This window comes from Phocoena sinus, chromosome 11 (assembly GCF_008692025.1).
Source record: "Phocoena sinus isolate mPhoSin1 chromosome 11, mPhoSin1.pri, whole genome shotgun sequence".
NCBI classification, from domain to species: Eukaryota; Metazoa; Chordata; class Mammalia; order Artiodactyla; family Phocoenidae; genus Phocoena; species Phocoena sinus.
The window spans coordinates 6809871-6826541 of record NC_045773.1 but is presented as its reverse complement, the minus strand read 5'-3'; the positions used below and the strand labels follow the sequence as shown (position 1 = coordinate 6826541).

The 16671-nt window shown below is 44.9% G+C and overlaps 4 protein-coding genes across 13 annotated transcripts in view; 2 read left to right on the top strand and 2 right to left on the bottom strand.

The window, feature by feature from the left end:
• The window catches only part of FANCD2 (FA complementation group D2), a 60330-nt gene extending 59130 nt beyond the window's left edge, over positions 1-1200 (top strand). For all 10 annotated transcript variants that reach the window (XM_032647989.1, XM_032647993.1, XM_032647992.1 and 7 more), the window contains one exon: positions 785-1200. In XM_032647989.1, coding sequence (XP_032503880.1) covers positions 785-850 — 66 coding nt within the window. In that variant the 3' untranslated portion in view covers positions 851-1200. The remainder of the gene's footprint in view (positions 1-784) is intronic.
• On the bottom strand, positions 951-3668 carry FANCD2OS (FANCD2 opposite strand). The gene has a single exon (XM_032648003.1). It carries the CDS (start codon positions 2872-2874, stop codon positions 2317-2319), a length of 558 nt encoding a protein of 185 aa, XP_032503894.1. The 5' UTR covers positions 2875-3668; the 3' UTR covers positions 951-2316.
• A 393-nt stretch (positions 3669-4061) lies between these two features.
• On the bottom strand, positions 4062-4804 carry LOC116761778 (non-histone chromosomal protein HMG-14-like). The gene has a single exon (XM_032648004.1). The coding sequence runs from the start codon at positions 4554-4556 to the stop codon at positions 4083-4085; it is 474 nt and encodes a 157-aa protein (XP_032503895.1). The 5' UTR covers positions 4557-4804; the 3' UTR covers positions 4062-4082.
• Positions 4805-7948: 3144 nt separating this feature from the next.
• Positions 7949-15318, top strand: BRK1 (BRICK1 subunit of SCAR/WAVE actin nucleating complex). Its single transcript, XM_032648674.1, has 3 exons — positions 7949-8137; positions 14040-14122; positions 14399-15318. The coding sequence occupies exons 1-3, from the start codon at positions 8020-8022 to the stop codon at positions 14423-14425; spliced, it is 228 nt and encodes a 75-aa protein (XP_032504565.1). The 5' UTR covers positions 7949-8019; the 3' UTR covers positions 14426-15318.
• Positions 15319-16671: the final 1353 nt, after the last annotated feature.

Genomic DNA, 16671 nt, shown 5'->3' with positions numbered 1-16671 from the left:
TTATTTGTATAGAATATCTCCACCTTGTTCTGATAAAAAAAGTTTTATGGCTTTCTTTTTTTCCCTATAAATTTATTTATTTTTTTATTTTTGGCTGCGTGCGGGCTTTTGCTAGCTGCGGCGAGCGGGGCCTACTCTTCGTTGTGGTGCATGGGCTTCTCATTGCAGTGGCTTCTGTTTGTTGCAGAGCACGGGCTTCAGTAGTTGTGGCACGCGGGCTTAGTTGCTCCGCGGCATGTGGGATCTTCCCGGACTAGGGCTCGAACCCGTGTCCCCTGCATTGGCAGGTGGATTCTTAACCACTGCGCCACCAGGAAAGTCCCCATAAAAAAGTTTTGAGGCAGACAGTATCCTTTTAGTTTGGTGCTTTGTCATAAGCAAGCCTCCCAGATTAGATTTTACAAACCAGAGAGAATTTTACTCTGGATTCCTATTGGATTTTGAATTTAACAAACATTTCATTCTATATTGAATGCCCATTTTGTTCCTATGTCACACACATGCAGTGGAGCTGGAGGGCCGTGGCTTATTTACAAATCAAGCGTATTTGGTTGGGTTGCAGAATGGCATAAGTCAGTATCAAAATGGCTCCCTCCATCGTCTTGGCTTAGAGGCCATGATACAAGAATGGGGGAGCCTCTGATTCATTCTCAAAAGAATGGTTTAAAACCTATCATTGTTTTTAACAACGATACAATACAGTCATATATGCTGTGGGAGCAGTGTTGCAAGTCATGGCGTCGCCCGGATGACCTAAAATACTTAATTATCCTTTGCCTCTTAGGACGGTGAAGAAGATGAAGCAAGTGATGGAGAAAAGGAGCAAGAGAGTGATGATGACTCTGATTAGACCACAGAACGATACTCCCTCCCCATCTCTGCCAGCTACTTACCATTTTGTGTTCAGGGTTTCAGATCTGCTGTCTGCCTTTCCAACTGGAAGCATCCTATTTTGTCCTTAAAGAAGGGGCTTTATTGAATCAACTTAATTGTGGATTTCACAGGTTGTCTACTAACATCAAAGACCGTGGCTCAGAATTCGAATGTAGTGTTACTTACCAATTTAGGCAAACATGGCAGTGCTGTGCTAGAGTAGTCATGACTCTGAGCTTCAGGAGCTAGTTTTGAAACTCTGGATTTATTCTAGAATTTAGGCTTATACCAGTCTTACAAATAAATTCTGTTTTAAGTTCTGCCTCAGCTACCTCATTCCTCTTTTCGAATTTCCTTCATAGATGGAACTGAATTGGTGTTTGTGCAGAGAAATAATGGAGACTGGTACAACACATCAGTTCTACCAATTACAATCATATGTTCCCTATTACAAGGACCCTATTATTTGAGATGAGAAGATATTTTGTGATCTTTTTTGGAGGAGTGACGAATTTCTTTTAATGCCCAAAGAAAGTCGAATGTTTGGCTGCTTTTTAAATTTTTGGTGGTCATGTAGATATGATAAAGGAGAAAAAGGCAGCATCAAATTCATGTTAACTTTGCATATATAATTTTTATTTTATTTCCACATTATTCTGAGTTATACCTATAATCTAGTTAGAACAATGCTACAAAATTACTTATAGTTTATTAAAAATAGAACATTAGGAGTACATTTCAGCTAAAATGGAGAACTCTCATGTCTTCTGCCAGAAAGCCCAGTTTCAGTGCTGCTACCAAGTTCTTTTTTGCCAGGCTGTAAATATTAATTAATATTTGTTATATTTGTACCCACTTTTGTACTCTCTGGTAGTATTAGGGTGTGGCTGGTTAGGTTTTTTTGTTCGTTTTATGGTGGGGGAGGTTATTTGTTTTTGTTTTTTTAAATTAATCGTTGACCCACATACAGATTTTTGACCCCTTCATCCTCATGTACATAGAAATCCATAATCTCCTTCCTTGACAGTCTTTGTTTCCCCAACTCATTGTGGTCTTCATTGTTGAAAAGAGTTCACAGTAGGCTCATTGGTTTATATGGTTTGTTTAATGGTTCTTTATTGCATGTACATGTCAATGCTAGTTTGACTCTAAATGGTTGTTCAGCTTTACAATAGAAATGTTCTCCCTTGCTCTGTCACTGGCCTATTTTTGGACAGGAAGAGAGGAGGGGGGCTCCTGAATTGTCACTGCTTGACTGAAAAGCAAGATGACTGGGGCAAACACAGTTTCCTTTACACAGAAAGGTCTATGTAAGCTTCAGGCACATAGCAAAAGGCGTGGTGTGAGGAATGGGGATCAGATGGGGACACTTTACTTGGAGTGTTGCAAGGCAAAGGTGCACTTATTGTACGTCACATACAGCAAGAGGATGGAGCACAGCATCTATTTGCACATGGTCACTGTCATCTGAATCTGAGGCTCCTTAAGTCCAGTGGGCCCCTGGTGCTCCCGGCTGATGATTTTGCAAAAGGCTGACTTGTCTGAAACTCTGAAGGTCCCAGTCCACTTTGGCGGCTGAGCCGTGATGACCCTGCCAAAGACAGAATCCACTCCATTGAGGCAGACAGGCTGAAGCTTCCTGACCAGCCCTTTCTTGTTGTTCATGGTTCGGAGCTCTGACGTGTGGCAGGGCAACTTGGGACTCACCCCAGGCTCCAGGAATGGACTGTCTAGAACTAGAGAGACCTCTTGAAAGCACAGCTGTACTTCAAGATTAGAAGGGGTGTGGGGGAAGCAGGGGGAAGCCCTAAAGGGGTGCTTGGAAGAAGGTGTAGGTGTTGTATGCTGCAGCCATTGGAAGCCCTCATCCGGTGGGGTCCATGGTGACCAGAGCTGGTATCCTGCCATTGACAGTCCTAGAGGAGAGGAATCAGAACATGGAATTTTCCTAGCATGCTTTTGGCAAGGGCATGGCTGTTTAAATTCACATCTCTGTCTCATTATTGACTTTAACTTACTCTGTAGTTCTCATGAAAAGATTCCAATAGATGTTAGGATATTAGTAATTCTATAAAGGGCAGTAGAGGATAGTGACAAGTATTGAATCTGGCAACTGCTATGTGTACTTTATTAAACCTTATCACAAGCCTCTGAAGGTAGGTTTGTACCCATTTTACAGATGAGGAAATAGATGTGTCCAAAACTGTTCAGCATTAGGATCTGTGCTGTGTTGATAACTGCTGAAGTCAGAATCTATGCCTCTCAGGTGGCAGAAGCTGCTGACATTTCATGATGAGACATTTGTGGATGGATGCTCAGAAAGGTGTGTCTTGCCAAATATGACTCTAAATCCCATGTATTTATACCGTTGGTTCTCTAAGTATGATTCTTTTTTTTTCTTTCATAATTGAGATTTTATTGGTTGTTTTGAGGCTCAGTACACAGACGTTTCAACTTGTACACAATTCTCAACATACGTACCAAAAACCTAAAAAATCATGTAGTTGTGATTCTTTTCTGAACAGTTATTCCAGTGACTTTCCAGCTTAAAATTTGGGGGCAAATTTTCCTGCACAGGATATCAAGTACCAACATCTTCAAATATTGATATGCTGTTACATCGTAAGTCCCACTAATTCACAATTTAATAATCACATACACTACATACTCAAATTGTCAGTCGTTCACAGCACATTAACAGTTACTAGAAGAACTGGACTACCACAACCAAAGATGTTACAGAGTGCACAAAATTCTGCCCAGGAGAGCCAAGATCAAGGGGTGAGTGGTTTGCTTTAGGAAACAATTCTACCAAAAACAACGTGGGAAGAGAAGTAATTTAAAGTGTTTAAGACATTAAGTGCACAAGTGACTCCAAACTGCCATTTAGTATGCTTTGTATTATAGGATAGAAAAGCTACCCCCCATCTGTGGAAGGTTAAGCTGACACCCAAGAGAATCAAAGCCTCCCATATTCAATATCCCACTATTTTCTGGTTGTACCAAAAAATAAACAACCAGCAAATGATTTCACCTCTTAAAAAAAAGCATTTACACTTAAAAAATGGGATGAGGTGGGATTCCTTCCTTTTTAAAAATGTTTCTAGAGCTACTAAAAAACTTGCATTTACAAAATAGTTGATAAAAATATTCCTCTGGATTGTACAAGAAGGGAAACAGGGACCACTGATAGGACCAGGTGTGTGATATTAATCAGACTTGGCTTCTTTCTCTCCTGCTTCATCAGAAGCTGGGCTCTCCTCATTTTTAGTTTCTCCATTTTCTGCAGGTAACTCTTTAGTCTCTTGGTTGGCCACTTCAGTCTGTTTTCCCTTTGCTCCCCTTTTCCCTTTTGTTGCACTTTTTTTGTCGGAAGATTTATCCTTTCCTGCCGCCTTTTTTGGCTTCGTTTCCACTTTTGCAGGAGCCGGAGTAGCTGACAACCTCGCCGATCTCCTCTTGGGCTCCTCCTTCGCCGCCCCCTCAGCCGAGCTGACCTTCCTCTTGGGCATCGTGGCGGCGGGGCGGGCGCGTGCCGGGTGCCTGCGGGCCGCGGCGCGCCGAGAGCCTTCGCGAAGCTGGGCTGCCTGGCCGCTGCCGCTCCTCCCGCCGCCCGAGCTGCTGGGACCCGCGGCGGGGGCGGTCTCAAAGTATGATTCAGGGACTAGAACCATGACAGTCATCTGGGAATGTTGGAGAAATGCAGATTCTTAGGCCCCACCTGAGGCCTATAGAATCAGAAACTCTGGGGGGAAGGACCCTGCATTCTGCATTTAAACAAACCCTCCAGGGGAGTCTGATGTACCTTGTAGTTTGAGAACTTCTTATGCTGTTCCTTTAAGGAACTTCAGCTTTTACTATTCTTAATTATGGAGACAGTCTGCTCTTGGCCCTAAAAACCTCTTTTCTGACACAAGGGAGCAGCTCTCTCAGGGCCCTGAGCTACTTATATACCACCTCAGAGGAATTATACCAGGCTGGGAGGGAAAAAAATTCCAAAGGCCAGTCTTTTAAAGTTTATAAAAGATTTTTCTGGTTCTTCTATGTGTGTTTTGTTTTTGTTTTGTTCTTATCTATGAAAGACCCACTGGTTAAGAACTTGATTCCCGCCCCCCCCCCCCCCCCCCCCCCCGCCCGGCCCTTTGGAGATAAAGGAAAGGGCTGGGAGGATGTTGCTAACTCAAAATTTATCCAAGTAGAATTCGGACTTTCCATTTTTCTACTTTAAAATTGTCAACTACTAACTACTAACATTTTTTGAGCACCTACCTATTATGTTAAGGGGCATAGCATATCCCTTTTCTTTCCAGTCAAGTGTATTTCTCTGCCCCTTCTCTAGTCTCCCTCAAAGGTAGCAGCAGATCTGATCCCATCCCATCCAGTAATTGCCCAGGAAATACTGTTAAAAGTTTGACACCTCCACCATAGTTTGTGACACGGTAAGTTTCGTTTTTTAAAGGGAATTGTTAGTGACCTTTCAAACCAGAAGACCTGCCCCTGACAGTGGTTAGTAGAAAGGAGATTTGTTGATTTCCTCCAACTGGTATGTTTCTCCTGATCTATGCAGGCCCTTGTGCATACTGCTCAAATATCTGGGCTGCCTTCGGATAAGAAATTGACACCCAGGGGATAGTTATCTATTCCAAACAGCCTGTGGAAGGCTTCTGGTGCTTGATATTATGACCCTAGGAGCATACATCCAGGATCAGGGCTGCTCTGGTACGCCACCAAGGCAGGGTGCAGGTGGAGGGCGTTAACGCCTCTGAGCATATGACCAAAAAAAGAAAAATCCCAGGAGCCTTTCCTCACTTGTCTCCTAAGAGGAAATAGGGCCAGAGGGAAAAGGCTTTATCAAATGTCCAGCCTAAATATTGGGCAGAACCGGGCTTCCCTGGTGGCACAGCAGTCGAGAGTCCGCCTGCCAATGCAGGGGACACGGGTTCGTGCCCCGGTCCGGGAAGATCCCACGTGCCGCGGAGCGGCTGGGCCTGTGAGCCATGGCCGCTGAGCCTGCGCGTCTGGAGCCTGTGCTCTGCAGCGGGAGAGGCCACAACAGTGAGAGGCCCGCGTAACGCAAAAAATATATATATATATTTATTTTGGCTGCACCGGGTCTTAGTTGCGGCACTTGGGATCTTCATTACGGCATGCAGACTCTTAGTTGCGCCATGCATGTGTGATCTAGTTCCCTCACCAGGGATTGAACCCGGGCCCCCTGCATTGGGAGCGTGGAGTCTTACCCACTGGACCACCGGGGAAGTCCCCTGAGATAATTTTGAATTGCAACTTTTTTTCACCCAGTAAGTTTATTTTTATTTTCCTCTTGAATAAAAGAGATACTTATTATTTAAAAAGCAAACAAAACAGGAGTTTTTATTGCACAGTTGTGTTTTTTATTTTTTTGGTGGGGGGTTGGTACGCGGGCCTCTCACTGTTGTGGCCTCTCCCGTTGCAGAGCACAGGCTCCGGACCAATGTAGGGGACATGGGTTCAAGCCCTGGTCCTGGAAGATCCCACATGTAGCGGAGCAACTAAGCCCGTGCGCCACAACTATTGAGCCTGTGCTCTAGAGCCTGTGAGCCACAACTACTGAGCCCGCGTGCTGCAACTCCTGAAGCCTGCATGCCTAGAGCCCATGCTCTGCAATGAAAGAAGCCACCGCAATGAGAAGCCCACACATCGCAACGAAGAGTAGCCCCCGCTCGCCACAACTAGAGAAAGCCTGCGTGAAGCAACGAAGACCCAACACAGCCAAAAATAAATAAATTAAATAAATAAATTTATATTTTAAAAAAGCAGCATTATAGCTTATAAGATCTTCTACCAGAGTACAGGACTGTTAGTAATGTTTTCTTCCCAGCTACTGCTAGAAGAAATCTGACTGTTCATCACTTTTTAAAAACTAAAAGGCATTTACCATACAAACCAGATTGTAAATATTCCCTGAAACAAAAATAAAATTGCCCATAATTCCACTACCTTAACAAACTAGGTATTGACATTTTTTTGGTATATCCTTCTTGTCCTCAAGCAGATATAATTTTTGCATAGTTGCAATTTAAAAAACAACAACACATGCATTTTGTTTTCCCTTTCATTTATCATCTCCGTTATGTTGCCACAGTTTTTCATAATTTGCATTTATATGACTGCATAATATTGCTCTAAGTGGCCATACCGATGTTTAGCCATTCCCCAACTGTTGAGATTTATTTAAAAAAAACAAATAATGCCTCAAAGAACACCTTTGTGCATAAAGTGTTTTTTCTTTTTCAATACTTTTGTTAATACCTAGGTTAAAAAGTTTGAGGGCTTCCCTGGTGGCGCAGTGGTTGAGAGTCCGCCTGCCGATGCAGGGGACGCGGGTTCGTGCCCCGGTCTGGGAGGATCCCACATGCCGCGGAGCGGCTGGGCCCGTGAGCCATGGCCGCTGAGCCTGCGCGTCCGGAGCCTGTCCTCCGCAACGGGAGAGGCCACAGCGGTGAGAGGCCCGCGTAACGCATTAAAAAAAAAAAAAAAAAAAAAAAAAAGTTTGAAAATTTTTACATCTCTTGCTAACAATTTACGAATTTCCTTCCGAAGGGTTTGTGCCAGTTTACAGTGTGACCAGCTATTTACGAGTTTACCAATTTCCCCTCAGCCTCTTCAACACTATTATCGTTAAAAAAAAAAATAACGTTTGTTCATTTGATAATTGTAAGGTGGGACATCATGTTGTGTTGTTAAAAGGCATTTTAAAAATGATTTATATTTAATGCGGTTTAATTGGCTATGCCCAGCTTATTGTGGACACAGACCGCAAGCTTAGTTTGGAGCACCCGAGGGAAGGGATGATGCGGGCCCACGCTCCCCCGCCAACGACCGTAACCTCCAGAGACAGAGGTGGTGGTAGCGGTGGCGCGGGCTGTGGCTGGGGGGGACTTTGGCGCGTGCGCACTCCATTCTTCTCCACGGCCTGGAGGCGACGGTCTTCAGGGACGTGGGAGGAGCGCGAAGAGGCCAGCGAAGACGTGACAATGCGCAAGCGCACCACAAGGCCCGTGGATTCGTAGGTGCCCCAGGACCGGTGTGGGATGGCGGCGCAGGCGCACTGGCGGCCTGGAGGGTCGAGGCGCCTGCGCAATCGCGCTTCCTTAGGCTGCAGCCATGGCGGGGCAAGAGGATCCGGTGCAGCGGGAGATTCACCAGGACTGGGCGAACCGGGAGTACATTGAGGTCATCACCAGCAGCATCAAGAAAATCGCAGACTTTCTCAACTCTTTCGGTCAGCGGGCGAGCAGGGGGAGGCTGGGAGGAGGGAGGCCTGCTGAGGGAGGGCGCTGAGAAGCTTTGAAGGGGACTCGGGGAGCCTTGGGCTCCTGCTGGTTTTCGCTTCCTCCTTCAGGCCGCACCTTCCCCCTCTCGCCCTGACCCCCGGCCTCCACTGGGCAGCCCCTGTGGGGTGTTCCTGCCCCACGCTGAGCTCATCGGCTTCGCTACCTTCACCCCGGATCCATTAACAAGTCTTTCCTTTTCCCGGATACGTCAGGCAGCCCCATCCATCGTCTGCTTCTTTTCTTCTCTTCAGTCGCCTCCCTTCTTCCTCTGTGCTTCGCTTCCAGTCCCCACTTGGCGCTCGGAACGCAGCATGGCTGTGTTACTACTGCCTTGTAAAGACCCTAGACGGTTGCTCATCTCCTTCCGGATCGAGTCGAAACCCTTGAGCTCCGAGCCTCTTAGTCGCCCCTCCGGCCCCTCCTGTGGGTTCCTTCCTGTCTCCGCGCGCGCTGTGCTGAGTGGCAGCAGATGAGGGCAGAGTAAGGTCCACATCGCGTCAGGCCATGGACGTCTCTGCATTGCTAGTCTCTAGCCGACAGTGGGTGTTCTGTCTGCTTCTAGCAAAATCTTTCCTAGGCCTGCTGGTGACAGTTTTAAATTCTCTTCGCATTGTTCCACATCCTTCTGGACGGCAGGCGCCTAGCAGAGACCCCCTACCTCATGTTCTCCAAGTGTTTCTTTGAGAGAACTGAACACTGGGTAGACTTTCTATGGCATCACAAGGTGTGGGGATGACGTCTAGTGATCTTTTTATAACTGCTGTGCTTCTGGTCCACTCTTTCAGCTACATTAAGCGATTAAGATTAAGGAGGGGACACCGACGTATTAAAAAAGATTTCAAAAGGAATTATTTTCTAGCTAGAGAACTGACAAGTCCTAAGGAGTATAAAGGTGACAGGGCAAGAGTCTTGTCAAAAAGCATCAGCAAGAGAAACTAGATCTGAGTACAAGCCTCTCTCTCAGGTTCTGTGGGGGACACAGAATAAGAACCATTTCCTGCATTTAAAGAATTTCTGCCTTGAAGATGAAATAAGGACAACTTCAGAACAAAGCAGAACATTGCTTTTGTCTTAATATATTCACATACAATGTGACTTGGTGTGATGGATTTCCTCACACAGGGAATGAGGGTGAAGGTAGTATTAATGAGAGATGAGAATAGTATAAATTATACGTCAGTGATACAAATTCACACATATAACTTAGTATAGAGGTTGTAGTAGGGAATGGTAGTCAAGAAGTCATAGATCTCATGTATCCTGAAATTATTTTTTAAGTTCTGTGCAAACTATTTTGATGTTAGTTTTCCTAATTGTCTCTCCTGCTTCCTTAGCTAAACTATTATTGGGGGTTCTTTAGGGCATTCTTTACTCATAACATTCCCTCAGAGGCAGAGCCAGATAAAACAAAATGTTCCATGCCCCTGGAGGGATGGAGTGATGACAGGGTTACAGCTTTGACACTTTGGCTTAGTCTGGAGAGGCAGTGGAAAGTAGTTGGACAGATAACTGACGTGGAGAGTTTTTACTTTTAAAACCAGAAGCAGGGCTTCCCTGGTGGCGCCGTGGTTGAGAGTCCACCTGCCGATGCAGGGGACTCGGGTTCGTGCCCCGGTCCGGGAAGACCCCACATGCCGCGGAGCGGCTGGGCCCGTGAGCCATGGCCGCTGAGCCTGCGCATCCGGAGCCTGTGCTCCGCGACGGGAGAGGCCACAACAGTGAGAGGCCCACGTACCGCAAAAAAAACCCCAAAAAAAACCCCAAAAGCAAAAGGCTTCATTTATCTGGTACGAGTTAGTATCTGATATGTAGACACAGAATATCCAAACAGAGTATTAAGAATGTCAGTTCAGTAAATAAAGCATCTAAAATAAGAAAAACTGGTGCTGTTGTTCAAAATTTAAAAGTGATCTAGCATCTCACTTTCCCCAGTTTGGATCTAGGTAATGTAATAACTTTGTTTCTGAGCACGGAATCATATTAATAAGCATATAATAAACATACATTTATCTCTGGCATAAAACTTCTTGACATATTGCTGAAGTTTTAGTGGGTGAGTCTTGGAACTAACCGAAAATTGAAGAGTTTGAGCTTAGGATTGCGGAGGAGAAGTGTCTCTTTTCTTGCTTTATAAGCAAGGAAATACCTGTTGTGAGATTTTAGCAACTGCGTGTGAGTCCCATTTTATGATCAGATAGAGAATAAAGACTTTTTTTTTGTTTTCAAAATTTCCAGCAAGTTTTAGACCAAGGAAGTAGATGCATAGGATTCCATTCTTCAGGAGCTGGAAGAAATGGCTTTCCTTGGCCTAGGCCATTATTCTCCTTTAAGGTGAGGATAATGGCCTAATGTTTGGAGTAATTACTAGGTGGTTTTTGAAGATTTTAGAAAGCGGATTTAGTCCTTTTAAAGAAAAGAACAATTAATTACAAGTAAGAACAATTAGGAAGCACGATTAAAAGTTAAAGCAATTTGTCTTAGCAGTTAGGTATACCTGAGGCAAGTTCCTGAAGATTGACGATATCATGATACAAGAGTTTAGACAAAGACTACCAGGCTGAGAAACTGGATAAATCATAAGGATAGACTTCAGTGTGTTGTCTTGGCATTGGATGACTCAGGATGAGTGAGTGTGGGATGTATTTTCCCTGTCTAAGCCCTTAGCATGACTCCTCAATTCTGACATGTATCTGGGGGGGGCTTTGTATTGTGTTTATAATGTGATTTGGTGGTGCAAAGATTTAGCAGGCGTTTACTTTGAGGGGGCATCTATAGCTTTTTGAAAATGGCAGCAGACCTATAATTCTCACCCTGACCACAGAGGGGTTGTGTAGGGCATGTGCTTTGGGGAGGGAACTGTTTTTCCAGGATACCTAATGATTCTGAACAGCTTTTACCCTGTGATTCTAGCTAGTGTGAGTAGAATTTTGATCTCTTTGTGGTTTACCGTTTAAGCATTGGAGGACCACCTGAACCTGAGGACACACGGATCGTGATGGAGCAGTGACATCCTAACACTGGGCCTATTCTGTACTTCGAATTGATGACGTTTCTAAAAATAGATTGTTACAGATGATAGCTTTTTATTTTTACACCTTTTTTTCTGACTCTAAAGCTAATATGTTCAGAGAAATGTAACAAAAAAAAATAGAGAATGAGGCTGGTTATTTTGTTTGTTTGTTTTTTGCAGTACGTGGGCCTCTCACTGCTGTGGCCTCTCCCATTGCGGAGCACAGGCTCCGGACACGCAGGCTCAGCGGCCATGGCTCACGGGCCTGGCCACTCCACGGCATGTGGGGTCTTCCCGGACGGGGGCACAAACCTGTGTCCCCTGCATCGGCAGGCGGACTCTCAACCACTGCGCCACCAGGGAAGCCTGAGAATGAGGCTGTCTTTAAATCTCAATTCTTATACTTGGCAGACAAATACAGCTTGCCTCTTGTAACTCCACCTGTGCGTCAGATGCTGTGAGAAAGGGATAAATAAGAATACATGGACATAGCCACTCCTAGGAAGTTTATAATTTTGTTGGAGAAGTAAGACCTTAAGAGAAAGACAGTGCTGATTTTTGTAGGTTAAGGTTACGTGCAGTAAGAGTTCAGAGAAGTTGTCTGGTAACTGGCATTTGTTAGCGGTGGTAATGTATGCACACCATCAAGCACCCTGATGAGGACAACTGGCTTTTTCCATTACAGTCTGGTGATAATGTACATATAAAAGCATTGTGGTTTCATATTTGTCCGGCTGCCGCATGGTTTCCCAGCATTTTGTTTGAATCGGTATGTATTTAATGGGATCTGAAATATGACTGAAGTTTCTAGAGTTCAGCATTTTACACTTTCAACAGTGCTTATCCGTGCAGGCCAGTAACACAGTGCCGTTCTTGGATTCTGACTCATCCCCAGATTGACAGAGCTAGAACAGAACAGCCATCCAGGAAGGAACCCTCCCTCTCACCACCCTGCACCTTCATTTTGGCAGACGTTTTCATGGGAAAAGACAGGTTGTTGGTGATAACATTCATGCTCTTACTGAATAGCATACACGATGTGCCTTTGAGCGTCTAAAAACCAGGCTGAAAAGAGATTAGGTCCTGTTGGGCAGTCCTAGCAGTGGCAGTGTATCCGGGAAAAGGAGAGTGCTGAGGTGCTTCTACTCGAGCTGGGCCTGGGAATTAGAAGCAGCAGCACTAGCAGATTTAAAAAAAAAAACCACAAAAAAACAAGATGAAAAAGAAGAGTGAACAATGTCTGGAATAGGCAAATCCTTACAGAAGAGGGAGAATTATATCCATTCAGCAAAGACCTCTCAGAGGTCCACTTTGAACTGACTTGAAGGCGAATGTTTAAAAGGGCAAGATGAGTAAGATTTGGACTTGATGAAATGAAAGTCGAGGCAAGATCAGGGTGTGCAAGATTTGTTAAATTGGGTGCTGAAGCGCTTTTGCATAGCATCCAGGGAAGAGATGAAAAGGAGGGGTGTGAGCTAAGTGTTAGATCACTGGGTGGGAGAGTGTCTCGGAGAGCAGATATTTTAAACTTCAGAAGTCAGGATTATTGAGAGATGACTGAAGAACAGTTTGGGGAGGCGTATGGGAGTAATTAGCATGCCTGGAAACCTTTTCCTCCCGGATGTTGAGAACAGTTGGAGGAAGAGTCGCCAAGTGATTGGTGTCAGAGAAGTTTGCAGGGGGAAAGGTATTTTAGGGCAAATCTAGGTTTCCTTTTGGGTGAGGTGGTAAAAGAGATTGGAAAGGATAGGGGAAGAAAAGGAATTTTTTGCAGATGAAAGGTGGGATCCACAGGGTAGTTGATGTTCTCCAAGTTTTCTCTTGTTCTGAAAGGCCTGTGCAGGTGCTGATGGGACATCAAGCACCCTTAGAGCAGCAGCAGTGAGCTGGCTTCCATGAGCTCAGAAACACCACACCTTCCCTCCTCCTCAGGGTCTGCTGCTTCCTTGGCCTCTGCTTTTCTTCCCTATTGAGATTATTTTCATCCTCTTGTCATTTCCCCTCTCTTGAAACTCTTGGTTTGCCTATTAGCAAATGGCCATCTGTACAGCCTCGCTGTATTAGTTTTTTTTTTTTATTGCTGCCATAACAGATTACCACAAATATAGCGGCTTAAACCACATGCATTTATTATCTTACAGTTGTGTAGATCAGAAGTCCAACACTGGTTCACTGGGCTGAAATCACAGTGTCAGCAGGGCTGGAGGCTCTAGAAGAGGAGCTGCTTCCTGCCCGTAGGTTGTTGGCAGAATTCTGTTTCTTGCAGCTGTAAGACTAAGGTCCCTGTTTCCTTGCTGGCTGGCAGCTAAGGACCACGCCCAGCTTCTAAAGGTCACTTGCATCCCTTGGTTTATGGCTACCTCCCTCCATCTTCAAAGCCAAAGTGGCAGGTTGAGTCCCTCTCACACTTTGAATCTCTTCTTCCACTTTTCTTCTGCCTTTCTCTTTTCCATTTATGGATTTGTGATTAGATGGGGCCCATCTGGATAATCCAAGATCTCAAGGTCCTTAACTTTAATCACATGTGCAAAGTCCCTTTGCCTGTAGGATACATATTCACAGGTTCTGGGGATTAGAGCGTAGCCATCTTGCGGTGGGGGGGGGGCAGGGTGGCATTATTCTCTGCCTGCCACGTTTGGTAGGAAGTTAGGCAGATCCTCTCTAAGCAGCTGTGCTCCTAAGATACTTCTCACCTTATCCTCCCACTGCCTTGTTTTGCCCACTCGTTCTTCTTATCTGTGCTCTGCATGATATATCATTCCTCCTCTTCAACTTTGGGGCTGTGTGTGTGTTTGTGTCTGGAATGGCATTAATCCTGAACGTCAGTCTTCTTTTACCAGATATGTCTTGTCGTTCAAGACTCGCAACACTAAACGAGAAATTGACAGCTCTTGAGCGGAGAATAGAGTACATTGAAGCAAGGGTGAGTATGATGGGCAAGGGCCTTCCTCATGAGGCAGGCATGGCTGTGCAAGAGAGAATGCACATTTCCACTTGTTGCTGAAAAAACCTGGAAGCAGAAACAGGCTTAGAGAAGTTAACTACCTTGCCTGAATTTAAACCAGCTTTCTGGGACTCTGAAGCTGTCATCTTTTCTACCACTCCCAACTACCTAGGATAGAAAATAAGATTTTTTTTTGTTTTTTTAGACCCCTCTAATGCTTTTGAATTTATCTGATTGTCAATTTTCCTTTGACAGGTGACAAAAGGTGAGACCCTCACCTAGAACTGTGCCATGCTGCTGCTGGGAAGTTGCTTTTACAGAACGCAGACCCTCGTGGGAAAGGCCCCAGCAGCCTTCAGCTCCTTCTTCTCTCCTTCAAGAGCAACAGGGCTTATTCTTGTTTTCCTTTTTTTCAAAAATGTGGCCTTTGGGCTCTTCCATGTACACCCAGCAGTGTGATGTGGCGTGTGGGGAGGAGCCAGGGGAACTCTCAGAAACAACATTAGGCATTTTACTTCTTCAGTGACACTTTGTAGAACTACTTGTCAACATATTTGAGGCGCTAAGAGCCAGAAGGTGGGACTCTGTCAAGGTCCTCCCCACCTCTCTCTCTCTCTCTCTCTCTCTCAGCCTTTCCTTGCAGCTCTCATTGCCTCTGCATTGATTCTATAAACGGTCTTTGCCTCCTCCCCACCTTTGGCCGGGGGTCAGAAGCAGTCCTGGCTGAGGTGCCCTGGCGAGGTGGTTGCCAGAGAATGTTGTTGCTAACCCACCAGTTTCTTGTCCTTTTGGGGAGGTCAAGTCCAGGCCCCCACTTGGCTTGAAAAGGGACATTTTCAGAGTTTTCTTTCTCTCACTTGGGGTGTCTTTATCTCTCATATTTCCCTAATAAACTCCTCAACTTTATCTGACTGCTGTGATTGTGGTGGGGAGAGGAGCTAGAGATGGGGCTCACGTATTCCACAGAAATCTGATGTGTGGGATTCTTATTCTAACAGCAAACTTTCAGATGTAGCTGTTTGATCAAACCCTAGGTGGCTTGCCAGCTGGAGCCCCCATATTTGGACTTTGCGCTAATTCATCCTGAGAATCGTTTGGTCATTCAGTGGACATTTACCGAGTACTTAGTATGTAGGCACTTTATGCTCCAATAAAATATGCAGTGTTGAATCAGGCGTGATGCTTACAGTCTGTTGAAATACCAGCATCTACACAATTCAGCCGCAATCCAGGGAAGACTATTAGTTTTATAAAGTACAAGCTAAATGTCTACTTCTTTTTGAAAAGCAAATCATTTAAGCAGAAGAGTCTAAAACTTTTCATTCTAGCATCAAAGCCTGCTATAAACTTGTGCCAACCCACTCCTACGGCTTAACCGTCATGTAGAATTTTCATTTTAGCCATGTAGAAGTCATTTCTCCCTATTCAAATCTTACTTGCCACTCAAGGTCTAGCTTAAGCCGAACCTCCTCCATAAAGTTTTCCTAACGTTACTTTTCATTCAGTGCTGCCCTGTTCCTTTTCTCAGTCCCTCCCATCCTGCCATGCTAATACTGCGCTTCAGCCCTGGGTCTGATCTTGTTCTCTGCCTTGGTGTCTGCGTCGTACAGCATACATCAGTGCCTTTGCCTGTGTTGCTCAGCTGGGTACCTTGCAAAAGGCAGGTAGTCAGTAAATAGCAATCGAAGTGACTTGGCAGAGCTCAGGCTGCTTTGCATTGTCACATCTGAGCTTAGATCCGTGCTTAGACCTTTGGAAGACCATTTTAAGTAGTACCTTCACTTGAAAATGTGGTATTACAATGGAGGCAATACTGACCTCCTTTACTTTGGTAAGTGCTGTTTTTCAACATTATTGAGCTCATCTGAGGTGATCTAACAATCTCTTGAGTTCATTATTCATAATATCTTCTCTATCCTTTCTGAGATAAATAAGTACTTGTAAAGTTCAAGTTTTAGATTAGCCTGTGCTCTGCAGTCAGTTTAACAGATACTAAGTTCCTACTATGTGCAAGGACAATAACAAGATAGTAATAGAGGCAAAAGTGATGATAATCTATAGAAGCCAGAAAAACCCTTCCTTAGATGACATGAAAATGATAAATTTTTTTATGGTCCTATAGACATTCTGTTAATTTGTTGATATCAAAGTAATATTTCTAAAAAAGTTAGTGCCCTAAATACCATGTTGCTAATGGTAAGCTGCTGTTTGTAAGGAGAGCAACTAGCATGGGAACCAGTGGGAACCAGTGAGCCTGACCTCCTCCAGTAGAGGTAACTCCTCCTGCTTACCTGGCACTTTGAGGTGTCAGAGTGCTTTCCTGTGTAACTGTCAATACCCCCTTTGTAAAATGAGCCTCGGCTCGCTCACGGATATGTAACTAGTATTGTCTGTAACTTATTGAGTGTTACCACGTGCTAGATGTGCTAAGTGCTTTGTGTACTCTTTTTTGTGTGTGTGTGTGGTACACGGGCCTCTCACCGTTGTGGCCTCTCCCGTTGCGGAGCACAGGCTCCGGACGCGCAGGC